Source organism: Cimex lectularius, unplaced genomic scaffold (genome assembly GCF_000648675.2).
Source record: "Cimex lectularius strain Harlan isolate CLEC.00 unplaced genomic scaffold, Clec_2.1 scaffold124, whole genome shotgun sequence".
Taxonomy (NCBI): Eukaryota; Metazoa; Arthropoda; class Insecta; order Hemiptera; family Cimicidae; genus Cimex; species Cimex lectularius.
Window position 1 is genome coordinate 323,977 of NW_019392703.1, and position 23,704 is coordinate 347,680.

General features: G+C 35.2%; 3 protein-coding genes and 1 long non-coding RNA gene across 8 annotated transcripts; 2 read left to right on the top strand and 2 right to left on the bottom strand.

Annotated features, from left to right (window-relative positions):
* Window positions 1–512: 512 nt before the first annotated feature.
* On the top strand, window positions 513–4,844 carry LOC106666379 (cytochrome P450 4C1-like). Of its 3 annotated transcripts, none has more exons than XM_024226214.1 (13): window positions 513–621; window positions 686–915; window positions 967–1,073; window positions 1,130–1,220; window positions 1,279–1,461; window positions 2,555–2,621; window positions 2,688–2,814; window positions 2,874–2,940; window positions 3,031–3,143; window positions 3,225–3,293; window positions 3,491–3,659; window positions 3,717–3,896; window positions 4,560–4,844. In XM_024226214.1, exons 2-13 carry the CDS (start codon window positions 714–716, stop codon window positions 4,598–4,600), a joined length of 1,416 nt encoding a protein of 471 aa, XP_024081982.1. In that variant the 5' UTR covers window positions 513–621; window positions 686–713; the 3' UTR covers window positions 4,601–4,844. The 3 variants fall into 3 exon arrangements, with proteins under 3 accessions (XP_024081982.1, XP_014249033.1, XP_014249034.1); XM_014393547.2 differs by lacking the exon at window positions 4,560–4,844 and adding an exon at window positions 4,250–4,519 and having other exon boundaries at window positions 514–621; XM_014393548.2 differs by lacking the exon at window positions 4,560–4,844 and adding an exon at window positions 4,250–4,519 and having other exon boundaries at window positions 530–621; window positions 725–915.
* A 205-nt stretch (window positions 4,845–5,049) lies between these two features.
* On the bottom strand, window positions 5,050–6,513 carry LOC112126671. Its single transcript, XR_002910131.1, has 3 exons — window positions 6,411–6,513; window positions 5,322–5,858; window positions 5,050–5,253 (listed from the first exon to the last, which is right to left on the bottom strand). It is a non-coding gene; the product is annotated as an uncharacterized LOC112126671 (long non-coding RNA).
* Window positions 6,514–6,710: 197 nt separating this feature from the next.
* On the top strand, window positions 6,711–8,694 carry LOC106666331 (DNA polymerase epsilon subunit 2). The gene has a single exon (XM_014393434.2). The coding sequence runs from the start codon at window positions 6,861–6,863 to the stop codon at window positions 8,418–8,420; it is 1,560 nt and encodes a 519-aa protein (XP_014248920.1). The 5' UTR covers window positions 6,711–6,860; the 3' UTR covers window positions 8,421–8,694.
* A 4,383-nt stretch (window positions 8,695–13,077) lies between these two features.
* LOC106666332 (cytochrome P450 4C1-like) lies at window positions 13,078–22,246 on the bottom strand. 3 transcript variants are annotated; one of them, XM_014393436.2, is made up of 13 exons: window positions 22,134–22,246; window positions 22,033–22,064; window positions 16,202–16,364; window positions 16,032–16,138; window positions 15,869–15,959; window positions 15,601–15,806; window positions 15,444–15,529; window positions 14,264–14,390; window positions 13,995–14,177; window positions 13,867–13,935; window positions 13,625–13,796; window positions 13,391–13,570; window positions 13,078–13,317 (listed from the first exon to the last, which is right to left on the bottom strand). In XM_014393436.2, the coding sequence occupies exons 3-13, from the start codon at window positions 16,356–16,358 to the stop codon at window positions 13,154–13,156; spliced, it is 1,542 nt and encodes a 513-aa protein (XP_014248922.1). In that variant the 5' UTR covers window positions 16,359–16,364; window positions 22,033–22,064; window positions 22,134–22,246; the 3' UTR covers window positions 13,078–13,153. The 3 variants fall into 3 exon arrangements, with proteins under 3 accessions (XP_014248922.1, XP_014248921.1, XP_014248923.1); XM_014393435.2 differs by lacking the exon at window positions 22,033–22,064 and having other exon boundaries at window positions 13,081–13,317; window positions 22,134–22,245; XM_014393437.2 differs by lacking the exon at window positions 22,033–22,064 and having other exon boundaries at window positions 13,082–13,317; window positions 15,444–15,513; window positions 15,621–15,806; window positions 22,134–22,244.
* Window positions 22,247–23,704: the final 1,458 nt, after the last annotated feature.

The following is a 23,704-nucleotide window of genomic DNA, read 5'->3' on the forward strand; positions in this document are numbered from 1 at the left end:
ACTTTGAGAATGAATGATATCTAAATAAAAAAGGATGTATTTAAGAATGATCGAAAGGGTGATTTGGGTTTGGATCTAGGAACTGCATGTGGTTGGGTGCTCTATTGACCTGTATTGGAGTCCAACTCTGGTGGATGGATAAGACCAACATCTACCCCCAGACTGCCAATACACGAGATGCGTGATTATCAAGCCCATATCTATAATAATAGAAGTCACTCTATCTGTAAAGGATGTATTCCTTATGTACAGATTATACATAAAAATAAAATACGAATATATGAAAAAATAAATTCTCATGAAACACATGAATATATTAAATAATGGATCAAGTGCTGTTGAATTTAATTGAAAACCATTTTACACAGAAAATATTCAACTTATTGACGCAGGTTAAGAAATATTTTACACTGTTGCCAAATCCTAAAAAGCTCTTGTTCCTTTTGTAACATTTTACAGCAACTACCACTGTGATTAGTTTTTTGTCTTATTATTTATTGACCTTGGTCTTATGTTATCTCTCCTTCTCCAATCCTACCCAGTAGAATATGTTTTTAACAGCATTTCTATTGTACTGTAGTGTGAAAAACTGACAACAAATTATTGCTGTGCACTGTTCTGGTAAAATACTTTAACAACTACAATATAAAAATACTTTAATTTATATTTCATATTTTAATTACAGCGTTATCACTTGATTGATTTAGTGTTGCATGACTTTTAGACAAACTCTTAATACTAAATATTTTATGACAATGTTCTTGGAAACAGCATTGTTAATAGCCGGTTTAATTTTTCTCCTGTGGATTTACACTTTACCCGATTCCAGTATGAGAGAACTGGGTAATAAAATACCAGGACCTTTATCACTTCCAATAATTGGATGTATATTCAGCACACCAAAAAATGGCATAGGTATGTTATTATTTGACGATGTTAGCGTTTTTCTTAAAGATACGTTTTCAGAACAATTACAAAAATGGGGAGAGAGATTTCAGATGTACGGAAATACTGTTAGATTTTGGGTCGGAAATAGATTATATGTAATTTGTAGAGACGAAGGTGATATGGAGGTAAACTGATCAAAATCTTCATATATAGTGAAATATTTTCAATCATTATCATTTAGGTCTTACTGACTAGTAAAGATAACATTACAAAATCACCACTCTACATGTTACTTCATGGCTGGCTTGGGACGGGTCTGCTAACAAGCACAGGTAAGGCGAATAAATTAAATTGAAATTTTAAATATGTATCAATTTTGCTTTTGAGCAGGTGAAAAGTGGTTAAAAAGACGGAAAGCTATAACACCTGCATTCCATTTCAAAATTTTAGAGCAATTTGAAGACGTTTTTTATAAAAATGCAACTATTCTTGTTAACAAATTGTCCAGCTTTTGTGGAAAGTGTTGTGATGTGAATCCATTCATATCGGACTGCACTCTGGACATTATTTGCGGTGAGCATTCAGAGTAAAATTAATTTTCTTTCAATAGTATTACTTTATATTAATAAAATAAGAATGTGCTGTGGCCGCCACAAGTTTCAGGAAAAGACCCTAATACACAGTTGGATCGAAGATGGAACTGGGTGTATGTGTAGGTGTACTAAAAGGGCCGAACTATACCCTAGCCAAGCCCCTTGAACTTATCCCAACAATTTTCCAAGCTGTGGTCCTTGCAATCCATCTTTATGCACAAGAGTCAATACAAAAAATATGAAATTTGCAAAGATTTACAGACTCTCAATCAGGCAGCTATAGGACTAAATGCACATGCTTTCTACTACAAACTTGTCTGGGAGGCCTTAGTTGCCTAATGGCTCAAGGAAAACAGGAGAAGATTATCTTAAATGAAATTTCAGGGCATGAAGATTTGGGAAGAACGGGATTACTAACTAGTCCCAAGGGACCAGAGCCAAACTAGGTGCACCAGAGTGTGTGCTTAAGATGGAACTGGAAAAATAGCTGGAGAAAGAAAAACTCAAGCCCTGGATAAAAACACCAAGTATATGGCAAGATAAGAGATTTATAAATCTCTCAAAAAGGAACATGAAAGAACTTTCTCTCATCAAGCAGAATTTTAGGAAAATTATAGGACTCTATACCATCCACTGCCCTCTTAACTACCAACTAAGGAAGATGGGTAAAGCAGAGACAGAATGATGCCATCACTGACAGGAGGATATATCGGCATACTATCTTTTGTGAATGTGAAGAATTGCCTGGTTTACGGTACATCCACTTCGGTAGGCAATTCTCATTCCAAAAGAGGTGTGTGAAGAGGCACCGAGGAAAGTGCTTAGGCTTATAGGAAAAGAGCACTTTACAAAGTAAGGCTATAATTTTCAGGGGTTCCACAATAGGTCTATGTTGGTCAGAGTGTGGGAAATGAATTTTAAAATCCTTATTCAACTTACCCAAACCTAAAAAAAAAAGTGCTATGGCTAATTATGGTTCTTTTTTATATAAGTATTGATTTAGTTTTAAAATTAATATATATAATGTATTCAGGTTCCAAAAATTTTTTAAATAAAACAATAATACTTTTTAGAAACATCGATGGGAATTAGTGTGAATGCACAAATTCAAAAATCCAGTTATGTCACAGCCTTGAGAAAGTAAAATAAATTTCTTAACAACTTTTTTTTGTAGAATTTAATAATACAATATTGTTTTTCTATTAGAATGGCATCACTTATTACTGAAAGGATGCAGAAACCTTGGCTCCATTTGGATTTTTTATATAAACTGCTCAAATCACCCAAAGAAGTCGAGGATACCATAAGCATACTGCATGAAACTACGAGGAAGGTAAAGAATTAGCAAATTAGTGTCAAAAATGTCTTAGCTGTATCTATTTACCCCCATAGGTGATCCAAGATAAACAAAAATCAATGCAGTTTGAAAGTAAAACAGATGAAGCCGAAGAAATTTTAGGTGAGCATTTGGTTTATAGTATAATTATGTAGTTTAATTGTAATTTTTTTTTTTTTTTTTTTTTTTTTTTTTTTTTTTTTTTTTTTTAAGGATTCAAAAAGAAGATCCCATTATTGGAATCTCTACTGAAACAGAAGACAGTCAATGGTATATTTAGCACCGATCAAGATATACAAGAAGAAGTTGATACATTTATGTTTGAGGTTTATATTTTCTACTTGCAAACTTTCTATTTTATAAATTTACATAATTGAATTCAAATAAAGTAAATTGTATTATTTTAGGGTCATGACACTGTAACCTCCGCTATTTCTTTTGTCCTTAAAGCACTTTCAAAAAACAAACCAATTCAGGTAAACAAGGCAGAAAGTATATTTTTTATAGTCATGATTTAAACACCTGCATCCATTAAAATTGATTTTTTTATTAGTCTAGTAACTAGATAGGTGTAAAAAAAAATCTGTAATTACCTCGATCTCTTGGCTGAGTAACTTTTTGAGAGAGAGATTTTTTTGTAACTTATGTCTATATCACGTTTTTATGATTATAGGATTTATTGTATGACGAGATGAAGCAAATTATCGGAGATAAAACAAGGCCAAGTCATGATGATTTGCAAGAATTAAAATATTTAGATCGAGTGATAAAAGAATCACTAAGACTTTATCCCAGTGTTCCAGCAATAGGAAGGTACATCACTAGTGAAATCACGCTGAAAAGTTAGTATAAAAGTAATTTATCCAAGATAATACAATTGATGAAATTGTAATTTTTAGCTGGCTATACTTTACCCGTTGGGACAGTAGTTCTCATGTCGATATACTGGTTGCACAGAAATGAGAAAAACTTCCCTAACCCTTCAGAATTCAATCCTGACAATTTTCTTCCAGAAGCTGTAGCAAATAGGACTCCATTTGCTTATATACCATTCAGCGCAGGTCACAGAAATTGCATAGGTTTGTCACAAATAATTATTTTAAAAGTTTCCTTTGAGTGTAAAGTAATGTGCAATAACAGTCACACCTCCTCCTTCCATTAAAATCTAGAGTACCCCCAAGGTTCTAGCACCTCTCAAATCTTTTTCAGCATTTACATTAATGACCTCTCCGATTCCATCCAGTATTGCAACTATGACTTTTATTCTGACAACGCCCAAATGTACCTGTCCTTCTATCCCTCTGAACCATTGGCCATCCCTAAAATCCAGAAAGACCTAAATTCCATCAACAACCGGGCCCACCAAAATTCCTTGGGGCTTTCAAGGGAGCAAAATTTTTTCTTCTTAATGTGACAGTTGTTTTTATTCTAGGGCAAAAGTTCGCCATGATGGAACTAAAATCCATTGTGACTCAAATTGTTCTCAATTACATAATAGAAGTTAGTAAACCAGATGTCACTTTGCAAATGGATATTATTTTGCTGTCTGCAAGTGGTCATTACATTTCATTAAAGCGTCGTGAACATTAAAAACTTTTATATAATGAATGTTATTGTAACCATTTAACAAGCATGAATTATGAAATACCTGAAGAAATATTATGTTCAACAAATTCAAGCATAAAACAATTCCAAAAAAATATATTATTGTAGTTTTTTTTTATTTTTGCCCCTTGGCACAGACATGACAAGAAGAAACAGAAGATCCTCCAGCGCCCAATAAGAAGAGAGCTATCAGCCACATATGGTGATGGTGATAGATCCTAGGAAATGTTTTTTTTTGTCTTTCAAGTACTGTAGCCACATCATGGAGTGACAACCCTTCACGGTGCAAGTCCAACATGTGATGGCTTGCTTTTAATATGGGGAGGATACACAAATTTTCTGAACACAGTATATGCAATGGGGGTTACACTGGCAAACTATAAAACCTTGCTTCTCTGGAGATCTAGAAATAAATTGCTCAAAAATGACAAGGGATATTTATAATTTATTCTTATTCAATTAATTTTCATTAAATTAACCGATATATGTTAGTTGGATAAATAAAAAAATAACTAGAAAATACAAACAAATGTTAATCCTTATTTTTAATAACAGATTTACATAAGAAAACATGAAGATTACTCATTTTGTAAACAAACACCTTTTCTAGTCTTGTGTCCATTTTAATCCAGTTGTATTCTCTTTGGAAAGACATCATCTTGAACCAGAAGTATCCAATATTATTGTGAGAATGAGTCATCAAGGTCACAGGTAAGTGGATATTACAGAGACAGTTGGCGTCTCTTAGAGTGTGGTTTCCCGACCTTTAGCCCAATTCCGAGAGACTGGAAGTGCCGATAGGAGGCCTGGTAGTGGATCTCAGCATTATGACTAAAGGAAGACAGAAATATTGTCACCCTTTCTATTAAGCCCTGATTACAAATCGAAGTTGGCCTCACATTGTATGCCCCTTTGAGATGACCTGCAGCAACAGCCTGTCATCATCGATTCAAGAAAATATAGTGCAACGAGCACTTTGTAAGCCTGTTATGTTTACTGATGAGTCACGTTTCTGTCTGCATAGTGATAGCAGGTGCCAAATAGTCTACCGAGAATAGGGGATGCCCCATGCAATGCCCCATTTCATGCTCCCTTCAGTGCAGTTTGGTGGAGACGGTGTAATGGTTTGGGCTGGGATTTACACTGGAAGACAAACTGGACTTCATAATGTTGAAGGCAACCTCATTTCAGTCCATATGTCTAAGAAATTATGGTGAAATACATCCCTCAAACCAGGGATCTCATAGACATGTATTTTCGATTTCTGGATTACAATGCCAGGCCTCAGAGAGGCAGAGATGTTCATCAATGTTTTTTAATCCTGGGAATTTCCAATCCAACCCCTTCCCCCATTGCCTCCAGACCTCAATCCCATTGAGCATATGTGGGATGTGTTACAGAGAAGGCTTTTTGATCACCATTCCCAGCCAGTTGACCTGCAAAAACTGAGTGCAGCATTGTGAAATTCCTTACGCTTAATGACCTTATAAACAGTATACCTAACAGGTGCACAGAGGATTTACCTAACATAGGACATTATACACGGTATTAATTGAATCAATTATTGTATCCAATAAACAAAATTATGGAATTAAAATCTTTTATTTTGTTATATTTCAAAATCCCTTAATTTTAAATGTTCCTCCCATAAAAAACAATAATTTCTAATAAATTTTAATGCAATTTACAATAAAAATGCTAGGGAAAGTAAATACTACAAAATTAGCAATATCCCTATTCATTTTGGAGCAATAATAATAATATACTTTATAGCAAAAAAAAGAAAAGTTATAAACATTACATAATATATAATTTAAAGTAAAATTACGGCATGGAGGGTCCGTCTGCCGACATTTTGGAGCAAAATATACACTACGTTTTTTACTTTTTTTTGCCGTTGTTTCACTCAGAGATGTTATGAGTGGCTGTTGCTTCCTCCTCATTGCATAACTTACAAATGGAGTCATCATTATATGTATATATCATACCTATGTTGGGTAGATGCTTTCTCACATGCGTCGGTGGCCGTTTAAGCGTTGACACGGCGCTCATCACTGTCAGGTAAAGGTCTCGAGTTCGAATCCAGCGACTCTGCATTCCAACCCGACGTGCAAAAGCATTTTTCAAAAACGCCGGCACCCGAAGGGTTGATATGACCTTTGCTGTTGCGAACCCTTTTAAAAAATACAATAATCGTTATAAATTATTTTTTATATATATAAAAATACAAAAAATGTAATCTTGAGAAAGATCTTTCAAAAAAGTTTTGGTTAAAATTTGTTGTTCTATTCCTTTATCGATAGCTCAGTCATATCTGTGATCGCTGATTATTTCCCGCGTTTTTTAAGTAACCTTTAGTTTTTTTTAGTTCTATTGATTCTGATACTGGCGTTTTATATTCAATCGTGTTTAGTTGTTGAAATGCTTGTTTTGTTGAAATGTCGGCGGACAAAGAATTGAGAAAAAAGATCGTCGCGTTGTTCCAGCTCAACGGGTTTACCGTTCGAGGGGACGCTGCCGATTTCCTGACCGAGACCCTTTCACCTCTGAGCAAAGCCGAGAGAGAAGAATGGATCGAAAAGATCACAGACCACTGCCAGAAGAGACCGTTGACCTCATCAGTGCTGGAAAAGTCCCAGTTGGAGAAGGCGATCCTTGATAGCTGCAAGAGCGAAGCGGACGAAGACGAAGAACTGCTGTCCGTCGTGTCAGCTTTCGACGTACCGAAGTTCGACTACAGCCTAGAAAGGAAAAAGTTCCTACCTTCGTTCAACGGGAAAAGAGAACTATTCGGCCTTCCCGCTTCCAAAGGTTTATTGTTGAAAGACAGGTATACGATAGTCTATCAGAGAACTATGAGGAACGAACTGTTCCACGGTGCTGCGAACGACGTCTCCCAGTACAAACTCCGCCCCGTTGAATGTCTTCTGGCGACGACTTCCAAGTTGGAAAATGTGGTCGTCCTGGGCGTCCTGACACAGCTCAAAGAAGGCAGATATTACATCGAAGACCCGAGCGGATTCGTTCAAGTCGATCTTTCGAACACGACCTACCACGACGGGCTCTTTACAGACTCCTGCTTCGTACTCGCAGAAGGATTCTATCAAGACGACATTCTTACAGTCCAAGCGATGGGTCTCCCGCCGAGAGAAAACGCCGAAGTGAGCAGAGTATATTTTGGGACGGCGAATTATTTCGGAGGGAGTGCCTTCATATCTCAGAGGAACAATGAACGGCTTAAGGCGCTCGAAAGACAAAGGGACGATTCGATGTTTGTCTTCTTATCCGATGTATGGTTGGACCAGCCGCAAGTCCTGGACAAATTGAGAACCCTGTTTATCGGTTACAACACCTCACCGCCCACTGTGTTTGTACTTTTTGGCAATTTCCTCTCCTGTCAAAAAGGGCACAATCGAATGACATCGTTAAAAGACGGTTTCAGGGCTCTGGGTGAAATTATTTCTCAAAATGTCAATTTAGTGAAAATGTCTAAATTCATAATAGTGCCCGGTCCAACAGACACTTTCGTCGCTAATATACTCCCAAGGCCCGCCCTTCCAGAATTTATCTTAGAAAACCTCAAGGCGCAAGTCCCAGGACTTATTTCAATGACAAACCCTTGCAGGATACAATACTGCACACAAGAGATCGTATTGATAAGAGAAGACATTGTGACAAAACTATGTCGTAACACTATACATTTTCCTGTGATTGACGATATTGGCCTTCAGTTTGCAAAGACTATCATTTGCCAAGCTCATCTTGTCCCCCTTTCCTTAAATGTCTGCCCTGTCTATTGGGAATATGATGCCGCCCTTCAACTCTACCCTACCCCTGATGTCGTTGTCGTTGCAGATCAGCACAAAGCATTTTCTTCAATTTATAACAACTGCCATGTCGTCAATCCTGGTCCTTTCTCAAAAGGGGATTTCTCCTTTAAAGTATACTACCCGGCCAGTAAAGAGGTTGAGGATTGCCAAATACCGAGTGAAAGTTGACACTTTTCACATTCCATTTACTTTTATTGTTATTATTTTTTCCTTGGTTGTTCAGTGTGCAAGAAATTTATAAATCCTTGTAAACAACTTTTAATCACTAGCAATTATTTTAATCAAATTTGAAATGTATAAAATATGGGGCAACCAAGTGACACATTTTCGGTTTTATTATATTTTGTTTTTATTTTTACTATTAAGTTTTTAATTTTATATAAAAACCAATAAATAAAACTGCATGAATATGGCACAAGATGCCAAAAAATGGCAGGACAAATAAGTCTAATTAATTAATTTACCCATCTTCAAAATAAATGACCTGACAACAATGATTTAATATAAACTTTTTTCTCTCTTTCTCAAATTATAAATATTACAAACTTTATAAACCCAGTTGCATGGATAACTGGATATCTACATAACAGGTGATGGAGGAATATCGAGTACTCCACCACCCAACTGAGTGAAAAATGGGAAAGAATGAACTTAAAGATGAGTGTGTTAGGAGACCTCGCTGTTGATAGCCCCTTAAGCCCAACCTCGGTGGCTCGACGATTAAGACTGAGGTCTGACCCCGAACAACCAACACCCGGGATGGGTGATTCTCGAGGCCTTCATTGAAAAATGCAAAAGCTGAAATTGCTGATGGACTGCAGGGAGTGATAGGCTCAACTTATAGCCTGCTCGTATGTAATCCATGTGCAGAATTGAGAAAACAGTTATTGAATATGTGCAGAGTTCACATAATTTATAAACACATTTTTCTATGCTCTGTAAGATGATGATGGGTACTAGAAAGTTGGTCCCCCCAACAAACATAGCAGTCTTTTTGCTTTTTCTTTTCTTGTTCCTTAGTTCAGCGCAATCAATTAATCAACTCAATGCTTCCCCAAATTATTAAACTATGTACTGTCATTGCTACAATTCCTTTCTCTGGGTTTTCTTTGTATCCCAGGTTATATCTCCATTAGTAGTTGCTTCATATTTGAAGGTGATATGAGCGGCTGTTCTTGCCAATTGCATAACCAAATGAAGTCATCGTTGAGCCATGTTTTGTAGATGTTTCCTGCCCGTGACTGGCATATAGTCCCATCACTTCTCTGAGTTTAGCCTTCTCAAATTTTAGCACTGAGTTTGCCAGGCTTGGCGAGGGCCGTTTTGAAGTAAGCTTACTATATCTACCTCCTCTAGAGTTCATCCATTTTTTCTCTCTTTTTTTTGGATCCATTCTGTGATGGAGGATTCTGTTTTTTTTTTTTTTTGTTTTTTTTTTAAAGGTTCAGGACCTATATATGGTTGGTATATTTGGTCCAGGTTATGTCTCTATTCAGTGGTTTCTTTGCATTCTTAGATACGGGTGGCTGTTCTTCCATTGCATAACCTAATCATTGAGCCATCATCATGCCTATGTTGGGTATATGCATTCTCAGGTGCCAGTGATCTGTATATCCCATCAGTCCTCTAGTTTAATTGTAGCAGTGAATTTGCCAATCTCGGTAAGGGTTTTTTTACATTCTGAATTTGTTTTTGTTATGAATAGATTCAGGGTCTATATATTGTCATGCAGATCCTCAACAGGCCAGTGTGCCTGCTTTTTCATTACTGAAAATTCCTTTGAGTCCTGGCACCAAGATATGATCAGGTCGTTGGGTTTCTCCAAGTTTTTTAGATGCATTCGCTAATTTGGATGTGATTCTTTTACACGCTAATGCTCTAATAACTGCTTTGCTGTCTGTTCTTATGAGTATTTTTTCAGTATGTCAAGGCTTGACCAAAAAACCATGTGTTTTTAAGACATTTGTATATTGTATCATTCGGTTCTGAATTCTTCTCTTCTTTTGTCTTTTGAGACTTTATTGGATGTTGTAAAGAATGTTTACAGTATCACGTAATCAATCCCCATTTCTATGTATGGACATCTGATTTTATTATTTATTGTTGTGTGCCTGAAGCATTTAGTTCCCATCCAATGTAAATGTTTTTGGGGCCTAAATGAGCTTTTCCTGGCTTCTTGTATAAATATTTCCTTCCAATAGATGTAGGTTTAGCAGTTTCAAGTACAATTGACAGGCTGCCTTCATTGTCCCTAACACGCTGTAGGAAAAACAATATACCACCTGCTTAAAGGATCTCTGACACAATTTTCTGATTAAAACAAATTTCTTGGTTGATTAAAACAAATTTCTTGGTCAACACTGAACAAATTTAATTTAATTTTGCAATGTTAATGTGTTAATAAATGATTTCCACGAAACAAAAAGATCATTCTGTTTACATAAATCAATAAAGTTAGAAAATCCACTGATAATAAATAAATATTAAGTACTTTCATAAATTAAAAACGTTTGTAAAGTTGGGAAAAACAAAGCTTATTATAATGAATGAATTTGAAGCCAAATGCGGTATTTGAAGCCACCCTCTTCAGTCACAACGCATTAGCTTCACCAGTCGATTCCAAGTGGATATTTCTCAGTTGTACTGATGTGATTATCAATATATATCCTCTGCTCCCGATACCAAATTCAAGTAGAACCTCCACGCAGCTCATCCCAAGCTTTTCCTGTGTTGCCAGCATCCTCTGATGAATTTAACGCCCACTTTATGTCAACCTTCCTGTCCCCACAATCTTTTATTTGCTCCATTTATTCCTAACAGTTCCTTCTTTTTAAACATTTCACCCAAATCACGACTAGCTTCCTTTATGGGTTTTCGTACCAAGGCAGCTGGTAGTGAAGGTATGCCTGTAAAAACTCATCATTTGTCTCCCATTTATCCTTCCTGTCCTTCTACATATCTATATTTTTCCTTACTCTGTTTTTTCAAAATCATGGAAGCAGGCGATTATGAAACCCGCATATAAAAATCCTAATCCCACCTCCCCTGATGATTTCTAGCCAATATCCTCTCTAACTTTGCTAAACCCCTTGAAAAATTAGTCCATTTACAAATATATTCTTATTTACAAACCTCAAATCTTGTATCCCATCTGGTTTTTGTCCTGGTTTTTCCACAGAACTGACATACAGACAGCAATTGACAGGTAGGTAAATTACAATTCTTGTTTTCCTGGACTTCTCTAAAGCCTTTAATGCAGTAGGTCATTCCCTTTTCCTTGATAAACGTGCTCTTTCTTCCTGCACCTTCATCCAAAGGGCTCTATCAGGATCTATTTGTTCTCGACAAATTGGCCCTGCCTAGTGGTCTTTTCTGCTCCCCCGGAAATTTGTCACACTTAAGCCATTTTGGAGGTATCCGGTCAGGACATGGGAGTGGAATTATAATTAGTTCCTGGCTATTACACACTCCAATTAAAACATATTTATCGCTTGTGATTTTTTTGGGTGCCATCCTTTGTGTTCCATGATTTTGTAAATAAATTTTTTTTGTAGCTATAAACATTTTCTCTGTGGCAAACATGTTTTTTAATGTGAGCGCTACTCCTCTTTCAGTTTCTCTTTTCCACTTACATCTTAGCGTGTCAAAATTTGTGCATTCAATGAGAGTATGACTTGCCGTCACCTGAGGTGCTAAGTCCCGCCGACATTGCCATTCTGTTGTTGCCCAGTTAATGACTTCTTCAACGTTTGCAGCATTGATACTCGGCTGTATATCATTTCTAACGTCCCATACTGCATTATTAAGTTCATTCACAAATCTATAGTCATCTGTCCTGAGATAACTTGTAATGCCTCCGTTGATGTCCTGTAGGTTTGCATGACCAGCAGTAATGCTTTCCTTTGCACTTTGTGAGCTCTGCCCAACCTGTTTTTTTTTTTTTTTTATGTAACTTGGCCATGCAGGTGACGCGTATACTATATAGTTGATTCACATACTGATTGGTACATAATAAGGCGGCTTTTATAGGTGATAACCCACATTGGTCCACTTATTGCTCTTATTTGGGAGTACTTGGTACAACTCTTGCACTCACTTCTTTAGTGTGGGTTTCAAATTGTCCCTAACCATCCTTGCTAAACCTAAAATGTTTTCCTTCTACCGCAACTCCCAATCTTTCTTTTCAGACCGTTCCCAAGTAGTATCCATCCCGGATAAGCCCATCCTCTCCCCCAGCCTATCGGTTCTGAACTCCTTCAAAGATCAAGTATCTTTGTTTCCCTTTTTTGTTGCGGGTTAACGACGTCCCTAATTCCATAGAATATTGCTCCCATCATCTTTAATCAGAAAATTACCAAATTTACCTTTCCTTTCTACTTACAAATCACAAGCTGCAATTGTAAGCATTTAGGAGGACTTAAAACTTAAAGCTTAACTTTAATGTACAAAAGTCCTAGGCTACTGTGTTTGGAACTGTTCACTCCTCCAACCATCTCTCAGTTTACACCCCTATTTAGAGGTTAAATCGCCCTATTTCTTTCCGTCATTCCTGGGGATTGTCCTTGATCAGACCTATCTTGGAAACCACATAACTGTATTCCTGTGAGAACGTCGATATGGTAGGTTGATAATTCAAATTTTGGCAACGAATTAGAGATAAATTGGCCAATTTCTAGGAGTCCCTAGAATTTACAACATAAACATAAGTTATAAATTTAAAAGAAACAAATTTATGTAAAATGAATGTATTTATTCAAGGTATATATTGTCTTTTGCTGGATAATTATAATACATACATTTATATAATTATATGAATTATACATACATTAAACAAAAGTAAAATAATATACCAATCTATTGTAATAATAATTTATACATTTAATTAGACCGACCATACATATTTACATTTCTCTTTTGGAAATTCTTAATTTGTGACCAGTGCATGAATGTAAGACCATTTTTACATCAGGCATAGGTTTGAAATTTCCATTTGCTGGCTCAATTTTGTAATTTAAAACTATTTTTGCCAATATTGTTTTTATTTCAAGCAGTGCAAATCTTTGCCCTTAAAAAAATAAATAAATACAAAATGACATTTTCATCATTTTTTTAGTTTAGCAATAACAAACAAAATGTACCCATGCAATTTCTAGGCCCTGCACTGAATGGGATGAAACTGAATGGATGGCGTTGTGCTACATTCTCTGGCAAAAAATTATCTGGGTTGAATACGTCAGGGTTTTCATATTGTTTTTCATTTTTGTGACTGTACGCTATGTTGACAATGACCATAGCATCTTTTGGTATAACATAACCGCCTGAAAAAATCACTTTTGCATTATCAACATTTACAAGAAGTTCAGACTACAGACTAGGTAACTTTATATCCTCGTTGGCATTCCTCCCGATAAATGGCACCGTTGGATAGAGTCTTAATGTTTCCTTAATGACTCGCTCCAAAAATTTCATCTCATTAAGATCTTCACGTGTGAAATTTTTATCTTTGGAATGAAACGTTTTGATCAAGTCTTCGTATAACATGTCCTGCAAAAGATATTGGAATATCGTCTCCGTTAACTGATCAACCAAAAGAGCTACTGACAAATTTGTGTACCTGGATTTTTGGGTTTACCGCCAAAAGATAAAGGGAATAGCATAAAGTTGAGACAGAAGTGTCATGACCCTAAAGGGAAATTTCCAGGTTACTGTTTCAATCAAAACAATTTAAATAAGTAAACATACTGCAAACATAAAAGTGTTAACTTCTTCCATTATATCTTTATCAGTTGCTATAATTGTGTTGGGCTGTGATTTTATGTTAAGCAGCATTTCCAAAAAGGCTGTTTTCTTTTTTATTCCAAAATCATCAAAATCTTCGCTGCTTGATTTGGTATCAGCTTCGTCAGATTGTTTCATGTTAATAACCTAAGATTATTTTTTATTTTAAAAGTTATCAAATGAATAAATATAATTTAAAATAGATGAAACAAGAAGAAAGATGATAATATTACCTCATCAATAAAAAGTTTCAGGGTTTTTAAAAGTTTGCGTTCTATGAAATATCTTCCTGACAAGGCATATGTGATTGGGCTAAAGAGCCAAGGTTTAGTTAAGCGGTCTGATAGAATCTGAATAATCCTACAACAATACAAATTCTTATTATTTAAAATTATGCTTTAAATAAACTATTGCTTCCTAGGTTCTTTTCTTTTCTGTCTGACAGCCTCCTAAGAAAATAGAGATCCAATTTCCCTGATTTATTTATTTCAAGGCCTTGGCCAGTTGAAAATATTTACACTCTTCTGGACATGAACAAAGGTTTGCATGTCAAACAATTTTGTAATTGCTGTGTAATTATCTCTTACAAAGGTCAAATTTGCGAAGTAATGGTGCATGTCATTTATGTTAATGTTAGCTCTGTTTCATTTCATCTCTCTGAGCTCTCTCTCAGGCAGAATTTGAGGAAAATTATAGCCCTCTATACTAGCCAGTGCCCTCCTTAACCACACCTAAAGAAGATGGGCCAACCATAGACAGAACAATGGTCTCTGTCAGGAGGAGACGTCGACACACTATCTTTTGTGAATGTGAAGCATTGCCCAGTTTACGGAACAGCCACTTCAGTGGGCAATTCTTATGCCAAAAGAGGTATGCGAAGAGGCACTGAGAAAAATACTTAAGCTTATCGAAAATGTGCACTTTCCAATGTTTGGTTCAGCTTTTTTATTTGTTTTCCTAACATAACATTATATTTTTTTAAATGAATAATTTGGATTCATGTAGACATATCATACAAGAGCTGACTTGACTGAACAGAATTAGGTTTTTAAAAACTGTAATTTGATTTGATAAACACACATTTTAAAATAATTGCTTCAGATTTTTCTAATCTTAACGTATAAAACATTGTTGATGCTGATTTATATAAGCTCAAATGTGCCTATCACTTCTCGCAGTGCACCAGCAATTCCAGATTTTGTGATTTACAGCAGGCCTTGAGAATCATTCCTCGTTTTTTCTGTACAGCAGCCAAAGTTGGGCTCCAGGGGCTATCAACAGCTAGGTCATTTCAGCCTCTAACGCAATCAATTCCTAAATCCTAACCATTCACACTCTCATTCACTCTTAAATACCTGTTTATCAAACCATTAAAATGTATATTAACTATCAATTACTTCTCCATATTCTCACCTTTCTACACTTTTTATATAATCTACAATGACAGAGCTTTTTTCATCTGTTTCAATGCCCATTGCTGTTTCTGAAAACATAAAAAACTTCATTTGAATGAATAAGAAAAATATTAATTAAGTTTTACATGTCAACTAGGAGCAAATTTGGGTATTACATGGGAAAATCTAAAGTTACCACAAATGATGTCCAGTGTGCATCTTTTTAGCAGCATCTCCACATCGAACGATTCTTGACTGCAGTGTTTTTCGAGACGTTTGATCAAAACGTCTGTGTGTTTGTTGAAAACGTTGATGAACTTGTCAAGTATCTTGAAATGAAAAGTTGGCGTGATTATTTTCCGACGTGCATGCCATTTCTCACCTGTAACAAAAATTTTTGTCACTAAGTGTTCACCCGCTTTGACATTCTTAAAAAAATTTCACCAGTAGAGGTGAGGAGGCCTGTCCCAAGCCAAGATTGCAAAAATTCATATGTGAAAGCTTTATTTATTAAACTATTACTAGTCAAGACTGCCTAAAAAACAATAATAGTTATTTAAAAAAAAGTAATATAAAGACAAAGCAGATGATGAATAGTAAATAGTACCTCGATGTCTTCAGGTGAGCTGACGACAACGGAAAGAATGTTTCCCATGTAAAGGCGGTATGTCCCATTGTATTTCCTCGCTAAAGCCACATGTTTATCCAATGCATCTAAGGCAAAAGTATTGTGAAAAACAAATATTACTGCATGTGTTCAGCACAAATGAGTCTCACTAGGGCCGGTAAGCGGCGCAGTCAGCATATCCCCGAAGTAAGGATATGGCCGTGGACCTGGTATAGCATCCCCAAATTTTTTAAACCTGGCATTCGGTTGAGTCAGCCACCACAAAAATAACAGGACAATGATGCCCAAAATTATCGTCTCCAGCATTATTCCCTGGCAACATAAAGTTGTACTATTTTATGAAATATTTACTACTTTATAACAATTCACTCAGTAAAATAGTTATATGATCTGTTTACTAAATCTGAAGTTTGTAACTGCTGAAAGATGTCTACTGGACAAAACCAGCAAGAACTGGCATACTCACAGGCACCTGCTCCTGGGCTAAAGCCGGCGCAGGTGCCCCTTATGCAGAAAAAGTTTGCTTCATATGTCTCACATAATTGAAGCCTATCTGGCCTTGGCTCATTACAGAGAGTGAGTAGGCATGCTACCGGATTTAAGGATGGTTCTCGGGTAGAGCAAGTCTCCTGTTCTGCTTTTTAGATGATTTTTTTTTTAACCTAGATCTGTTTTGTACATTTTGGGGTTCTGTGTTTTGTCTGAGTGTGGGCATTCATTAGTGGGAGTGTTGAGATGGTGAAATATATGTCATCATCACCTCTTCAGCAGTGCGTGTAGGGTCAATTTATGAAAGTACTCTATTGACCCTACTTTAAATTTAGATTAACTATTGTGTACAAGCCGATGAAGGACTATCAAATACTCCACCAACTAACCAAAATATACAGAGGTGTGAATGTATTTATTTGTGCGATTGTATTATAAATGTTAGTTTTAGGGTAGATTATTATTTTGCTGTATTGGGGCTGAAATGACATAGCTGTCAAAAGCCCCTGGAGCCTACCCCCATTGGTTGGGAAGCGACAATCTCCGGATCATCTCGCTCAAGGGGGATACTAGCAACCCAGCTGCATGATGGGGAAGGTGAACGCCCTGATGTATATACCTGAGGGTCAGCATGTAGGAGAGTGGCAATCTTTCCGGGTGAAAGTCCAAGGAATTGTTTTTTCGAGGACTACCAACAACAGAGCCACATCACCCTCTGTGCACTGTGAGGGGCGATAGGGTATTCAATATTCCACCATTTACCCTCTCACTTACTTATTCACACAGACACACAACTATATACATACAGACTTTATATATAGTACGTTACATAAAAATGGGGAAATACTCCAATTTCTCTTAAAATAGAAACAGGGGACCCAACATCACACTCTCATTCTCAAGACTTTATATCAGGTGCTATGCCTACTCGCTCCCTATAAGGGAACAAGGCCTGGCACTCCTCTACCAAGTGCGACACTGAGCAACCTTCTCAATAAGTGGCACACCTGCATTGGGTTTTCATCCAAAGTAATGTGAGTCAATCAGGTATGGCCTATCCTCAAACAGGTGAGCATGATCCGTTCATTGCGTTTCATAACATCGGTGGGCTATTGCTTTGCTTAGTGCTTTTGAAACACACGATGCTTAAATTATTATAAAAGTAACTAACTAATAAATAATATAATAAAAGTAACTTGAGAGTGAGAGTGAGGAACAAAAGGTTAATAATTCTGTACTGCATAGAGATTAGTGAAATGTTTTATTAACTTTTTAATAAATTATTACAAAAATAACTATTTTTACCGAACACAGGGTACACATTCGTACATAACAGTCAACGTGATCGAACGTTTTTGGGCCCTACTATGTCAGGAAATATATTGAAAAAATTATTAATATTTTTTTCGCCTAAAAAATAGCAGACATGATGATATGACACGCAAATATTTTGAGAAACGGGTTATATTAAGCTCGCTAAGTAATTTCGTAATTTAGAAAAATGTAAAAAAGAGCAAATAACAACTGAAATAGATTTGACACATATTTTTTATGCACGCATAAAACACAGGTATTATAATTAAAGTAATAAAGAAATCACAAGGGGAATGCTGTTTACAAATGAACAGGGTTTTTATTACTTAATATATAATATTTATAATGCGTTGTGTTAGTTTATTTCTACGTTTTTGAGAATGTTCATTTTTCGTCCATTTTGTACGTTATGTAGTAGATTCATGCTTGCTTGTATTGTCGATGGTTCGTTGTTGTTTTATATTAAATAAATCGCATAATTCGTTTTTCCGTCATCCCTTAACGATTTTATGTGTCCATTGTATCTGTCTTTTTTTTGCTAGTGGGTCCGTTTGGCGATGGTTTGTCTTAGTAATTTTCCGATATGTGTGCGGTGTTATGGTCTTCAGTGCTGTTTTTATGCTTATTTTGATGAATAAATTAGTTTATGTTTCTTTCCTTAGGTATGTGAATATGGTCCATTTAATGTATGTTTTTGTGGTGTTGTTTTGATTTGGTGTGCGTGTTTTGTTTATTAATAACGAACAATACTTTTTTTTTTAATTAAAAAAATTATATTATACAATTTACAGCATTAATTAGACAATGGATCTATAATCCGTATGTCAGAGGTCGTTGGAATTTAACAACAAAACATTTATATGCATTTATAATCAAAAATAAATACAAATATAATGCTATAAATAAAATAAATATTTTTAACAAATAAAAAATTAAATTAAATTAAATTCTTATCTATATCAACCGCAAGGAGTGTGTTAGACAGGGCTGACTCTTAAGTCCTTTGTTGTTGGCTCTATTCTTAGACAACCTGCCCCAAGTTTTGGAATATGGTATAAAAAAATAGGAAGCACCACCATAAAAATTTAACGCAGACGATATTGTAATATTATTTACATAGAACGCTTAAACCCTATAAAGAAATATTAAATTACTGGAAGCTTACTGTCAACAATAGGACATCACTCACTATAAACCTTAAAAAATCAAACGTATTAGTATTCAGGAAAAGTGGAAGATTAGAGTTCTAACCATTGGAACTTCGAAGGGAACGGATTGAAGTAATCAACGATTATAAATATTTAGGTGTTAGCCCTTAAAAGGATCTGGTCAACCTGGTTATCGTCCCAATCAAATCAAAATTTGATGTCTTAAAGCTATGGGCCGTTCCATCATTTGCTATGGGTGTCAAGTTTGGGGGTTTCAACAGTATGACAGTATATTTTATATATAAACGTTTTTAGGCCGCTTGCTGCCCGAATCAAGATTGACCAAAATTACTGCCACTGAAATTATCAACAGAGAGTTTTCTGGTTCTCACAATGGAGAAAAAATATGGCCAGACCTTCCATCTAGGGAAAACATCGGCTGTTTGGATCACCAGCCAAACCGTTGCGAATGTTTAAAATTGGGCAAATCTAGTCAGTTGATTGACAGCAAATTTCCCTAAATACAGGTAAGTTTAATTTAAGTAAAGATAATTTTGAGGGATTATCATTGTCACTTTAGACGGCTGATTAAATGCAGTAGTGAAGTCCTGTACGTGAAGTCTCTATGTCGCTTCTGGGGTGGTAGGCGATGTGTACGCTCTGCAACTCACGTGCTGTGGAGAATGTTCTCTTTTATTGATGAATGAACTATTCTGGGAGAAATTCGTAAACTACACTTTGGGAATTTTACCTTATCAAAAAACCTAATTAAATTATTGGACGACTCAGAAGCCGTGGCCCTCAAACAATACGCCCACCAAGTATAGACCTACAGGTACGACTTTGTTCATGGGCAGGCAGATTTAGCCACAACAGATAAATTAATTTGCGTCGTACTGTTTCCATTTGATAATATTCTCCAGAAGGTTCGTCTTTATTTATCTTTTTATTCACCATTTATACTAGTGTTTTTCAGTATTTTTTTCTTTTGAGTCACGTATGTATAGGAGAGTAGATACATAGTAAATCCTTGTTTGATGACAGATTGTAATGGATTCCGACAGACGGTTATAACCCAAGTCGTATATACATCGGATGTAAATAAGATTCACTGGTGTAAACTACATTTTGTAAAAAAAATAAAGTATTTTCTGTTCTGTTCTATTCCTGGAAAAAATTTATTTCCCAACTTTAACTTAATAAACAAGCACAAAAACAAACAAATTTGGTTCACTATATATCTTTTTTATGGGTTTAGTTTGATTTAGATTTTTTTTATTTAGTTTTTTATTATGTTAGTATTAGTTTTTAAAACTTTCTTTGTCCAATTCTATAGTTTTGGTTTTTCGCTATATTTATTGTCTCTTTTTTATGTGTTTAGTTTGAAATTTACTTTTTTTATTATATTAGTGTTAGTTTTTAAAACTTTCTTTGTCCAATTCTGTCGCTTTGGTTGTTCGGTATGTTTATTGTCTCTTTTTATGTGTTTAGTTTGATATGAACACTTTTGTGTGTGTGTGTGTTTTATTATGTTAGGTTTTACAACTTGTTTTTGTTCAATTTTGTTGCTTTGGTTGTTCGCTATGTTTATTGTCTCTTTTTTATGTGTTTAGTTTGATTTTTACTCTTTTTTTGTGTTTTTTTTATTTTATTATGTTAGTGTTAGGTTTTAAATCTTTCTTTGTCCAATTCTGTTGCTTTGGTTGTACGCTACGTTTATTGTCTCTTTTTATGTGTTTAGTCTGTGGTGATTAGTGACCGTTAATCGATAGATATATGCAAGAATGGCACAATTACACAGAAGACAAACACTTTGAGAAAGTAGAAATATTTTGATTGAATATAAAAAATATATTTTGCATTGTATAAATTCACTTTTCCACATCCTAAATGTATTTGTTAAATGTAAACAATGTTTATAAATCCCAGGCCCTGAAGATGATCTCAATAAAGATCGAAACGTTGGCACGATAAAGAAAATGTTTTTCTGAAACCTACATCACACCAGACCGCATTTCACGATTTCTGAATTATTATGTGTTTAGTTTGATTTTTACTTTTTTTGTGTTTTTTTATTATGTTAGAGTTAGTTTTAAAAACTTTCTTTGTACAATTCTGTTTCTTTGGATGTTTATTGTCTCTTTTGTGTGTTTTGTTCGATTTTTACTCTTTATTTGTGTTTTTTATTATGTCAGAGTTAGGTTTTAAAACTGTCTTTGTCCAATTCTGTTGCTTTGGCTGTTCGCTATGTTTATTGTTTCTTTTTATTCGTTTAGTTTGATTTTTACTCTTTTTTTGTGTTTTTTTATTATGTTAGAGTTAGTTTTAAAAACTTTCTTTGTTCTGTTTGTGTGTTTTTTATTATGTCAAAGTTAGGTTTTAAAACTTTCTTTGTCCAATTCTGTTTCTTTGGTTGTACGTTATGTTTATTGTCTTTTTTTGTGTTTTGTTTGATTTTTACCTTTTTTTTTATTATGTGAGAGTTCGGTTTTAAAGCTTTTTTGTCCAATTTTCTTACTTTGGTTGTTCGCTATGTTTATTGTCTCTTTTTTATGTATTTTTTTTCTTTTGGTGTTTTTTCATTAATTTCGAGTAGGGCAATAAATTTTGTCCATGCCAAAAAGTTGAATTTCTAGATCATTCCCATTCCACTGTTTTCACACCGTCACCAATTTTTTTCCCATTTAGCATAAAATTTCAGCATTTTGGTTCGATGTGATTAAAGAAAAGGTATACCACTTGAAGGCTTATTAAACGAAGAATTTGTTATGAAATTTTCCAATCAAGGTTGCAAATTTAGCTTATTTTTTATTTTTATATTTCCCAAAAAATTAATAGTTCAAGAGCTACGAGTTGATTTATGACAAAAACCGTTGATAATTGAAAAAAATAATGTAAAACGTTGAATATCTGCGGAAGAGTTGATTGTCGGACCATGTTTCAAACGGGCATTTTTGTTGTTGTTGAGATGTGAAATTCACTTGCAAAGTTTGTGTCGCGAATACCTTGACACCAAAAATATAGGTTACCCTTGAAAAAGCTGATACCACGGAACGGCGAACTAAATAGAAAAGACGATCCGTATTAATTCATATTGGACGATATAATAGAAGAATTATAAGGGACACACCTGCTTTCGAATCTAGTCGACCCTTTCCATCTGTCAGTACTCAGGCTCGGACTTCGCACAACTTCACTCGCGGGAGAACTTTTTCAGTCAGCGCTCAAGAAGCGACTCGTTTATAAATCCTTTCATTCCCCCTCTCTTCAATTGTATTAGTTCCCAGTGTAATCTCGCCGGTTTTAACCCGTTTTTATCAAAAATACAAACATTTTTTTTCCAGGTCTATTTGTACGAAATTGACCGGCTAAAGTCAATTGCATAAAATTAACTATTAAGCTTAATAAATTCTATGCTAATGCTAAAAGATTTAAGGACCAAAAAATATTTTACAGTTGTATGATATGTTTAGAATACGTTAATAAAAATACAATCAAGGAAATGGCAATGATTTCGAAATTTATTGGTTAATATTTCCTGTTCCGTCTTTAGATCGAAATCTGTCTGACTTCAGACCATCTTTTGAACGATTTACGAGATTTGGATTCCAAGTCATATCGGAATTAAGGGAAATGAGCTAGCTGCACAGAACCATCATCTCAGTTTTAACGAGTCCTGAAGATATAAAGTCTGCTTTCAAACTTAAATTAATTGAAAATTGGGAAAATCCGTGGAAACAAACCACTTCCAACAAATTAAGAAACAAAGAAAGAACGGCTTGTGTGATGTTTAGTCACCGTTAGTTTATGATTATTTGGAAATCGTGAGATGCACTCTGGTGTAGGTTTAGAAAAACATTTTCTTTATCGTGCCAATGTTTCGACCTTCATTGAGATCATCTTCAGGGCCTGGGATTTATAAACATTGTTTATATTATACATGTAGGATGTAAAAAAATGAATTTGTGCAATGCTAGAAAATCAGAAGAAGATGATCTCAATAAATATCGAAACGTTGGCAGGATAAAGAAAATATTTTTCTAAACCTACGTCACACCAGACCGCATCTCACGATCTTCAAATAATCATAAAAGAGGCTGTTAAACCTTGGGAAACATCCTTCCACTTTCCAGGCGTGATGAGGTCGTACTAGGTCGATTACGTATATGGCACACAAATATGACCCAAAAGCACCTCATGGAAAAAATCTATACTGCAACATGCCTTTGTGGTGATAAATTAAATGTATTACACTTGCGCCCCCTTTCTTTTGTCTGAGGTGGGATAATCACCCCAAAATCCCTAGGACTCTAAAGGAAATTAATAAAAAAAATTGATCAGGTCTTCGAAAGTCTAAAACTGAGAAATCTCTATAACCTTATATAAATTTCCATAATTTCCAATAAACCAGTTTAAAAAAAAACAATATCTGGATTAAACCATTAATCTTAATTACTATACTTCTTGATTTCTTTTTATAAACTTTCTTTTCAACACCCAAGTTTAACCTACTACAATGATGTTCATTTCACTAATAGATAGGCGAGTGATGAATCAGAGGCGTCGGTGGTTGAGGCGTTGACACGGCACTCATAATTGTAAGCTAAAGGTCCTGGGTTCGAATCCAACGGCCCTGTATTCGAACCCGACATACAAATCGGCTTTTTTCATTAAGATTAAGAATATGTACAATTTATTAGG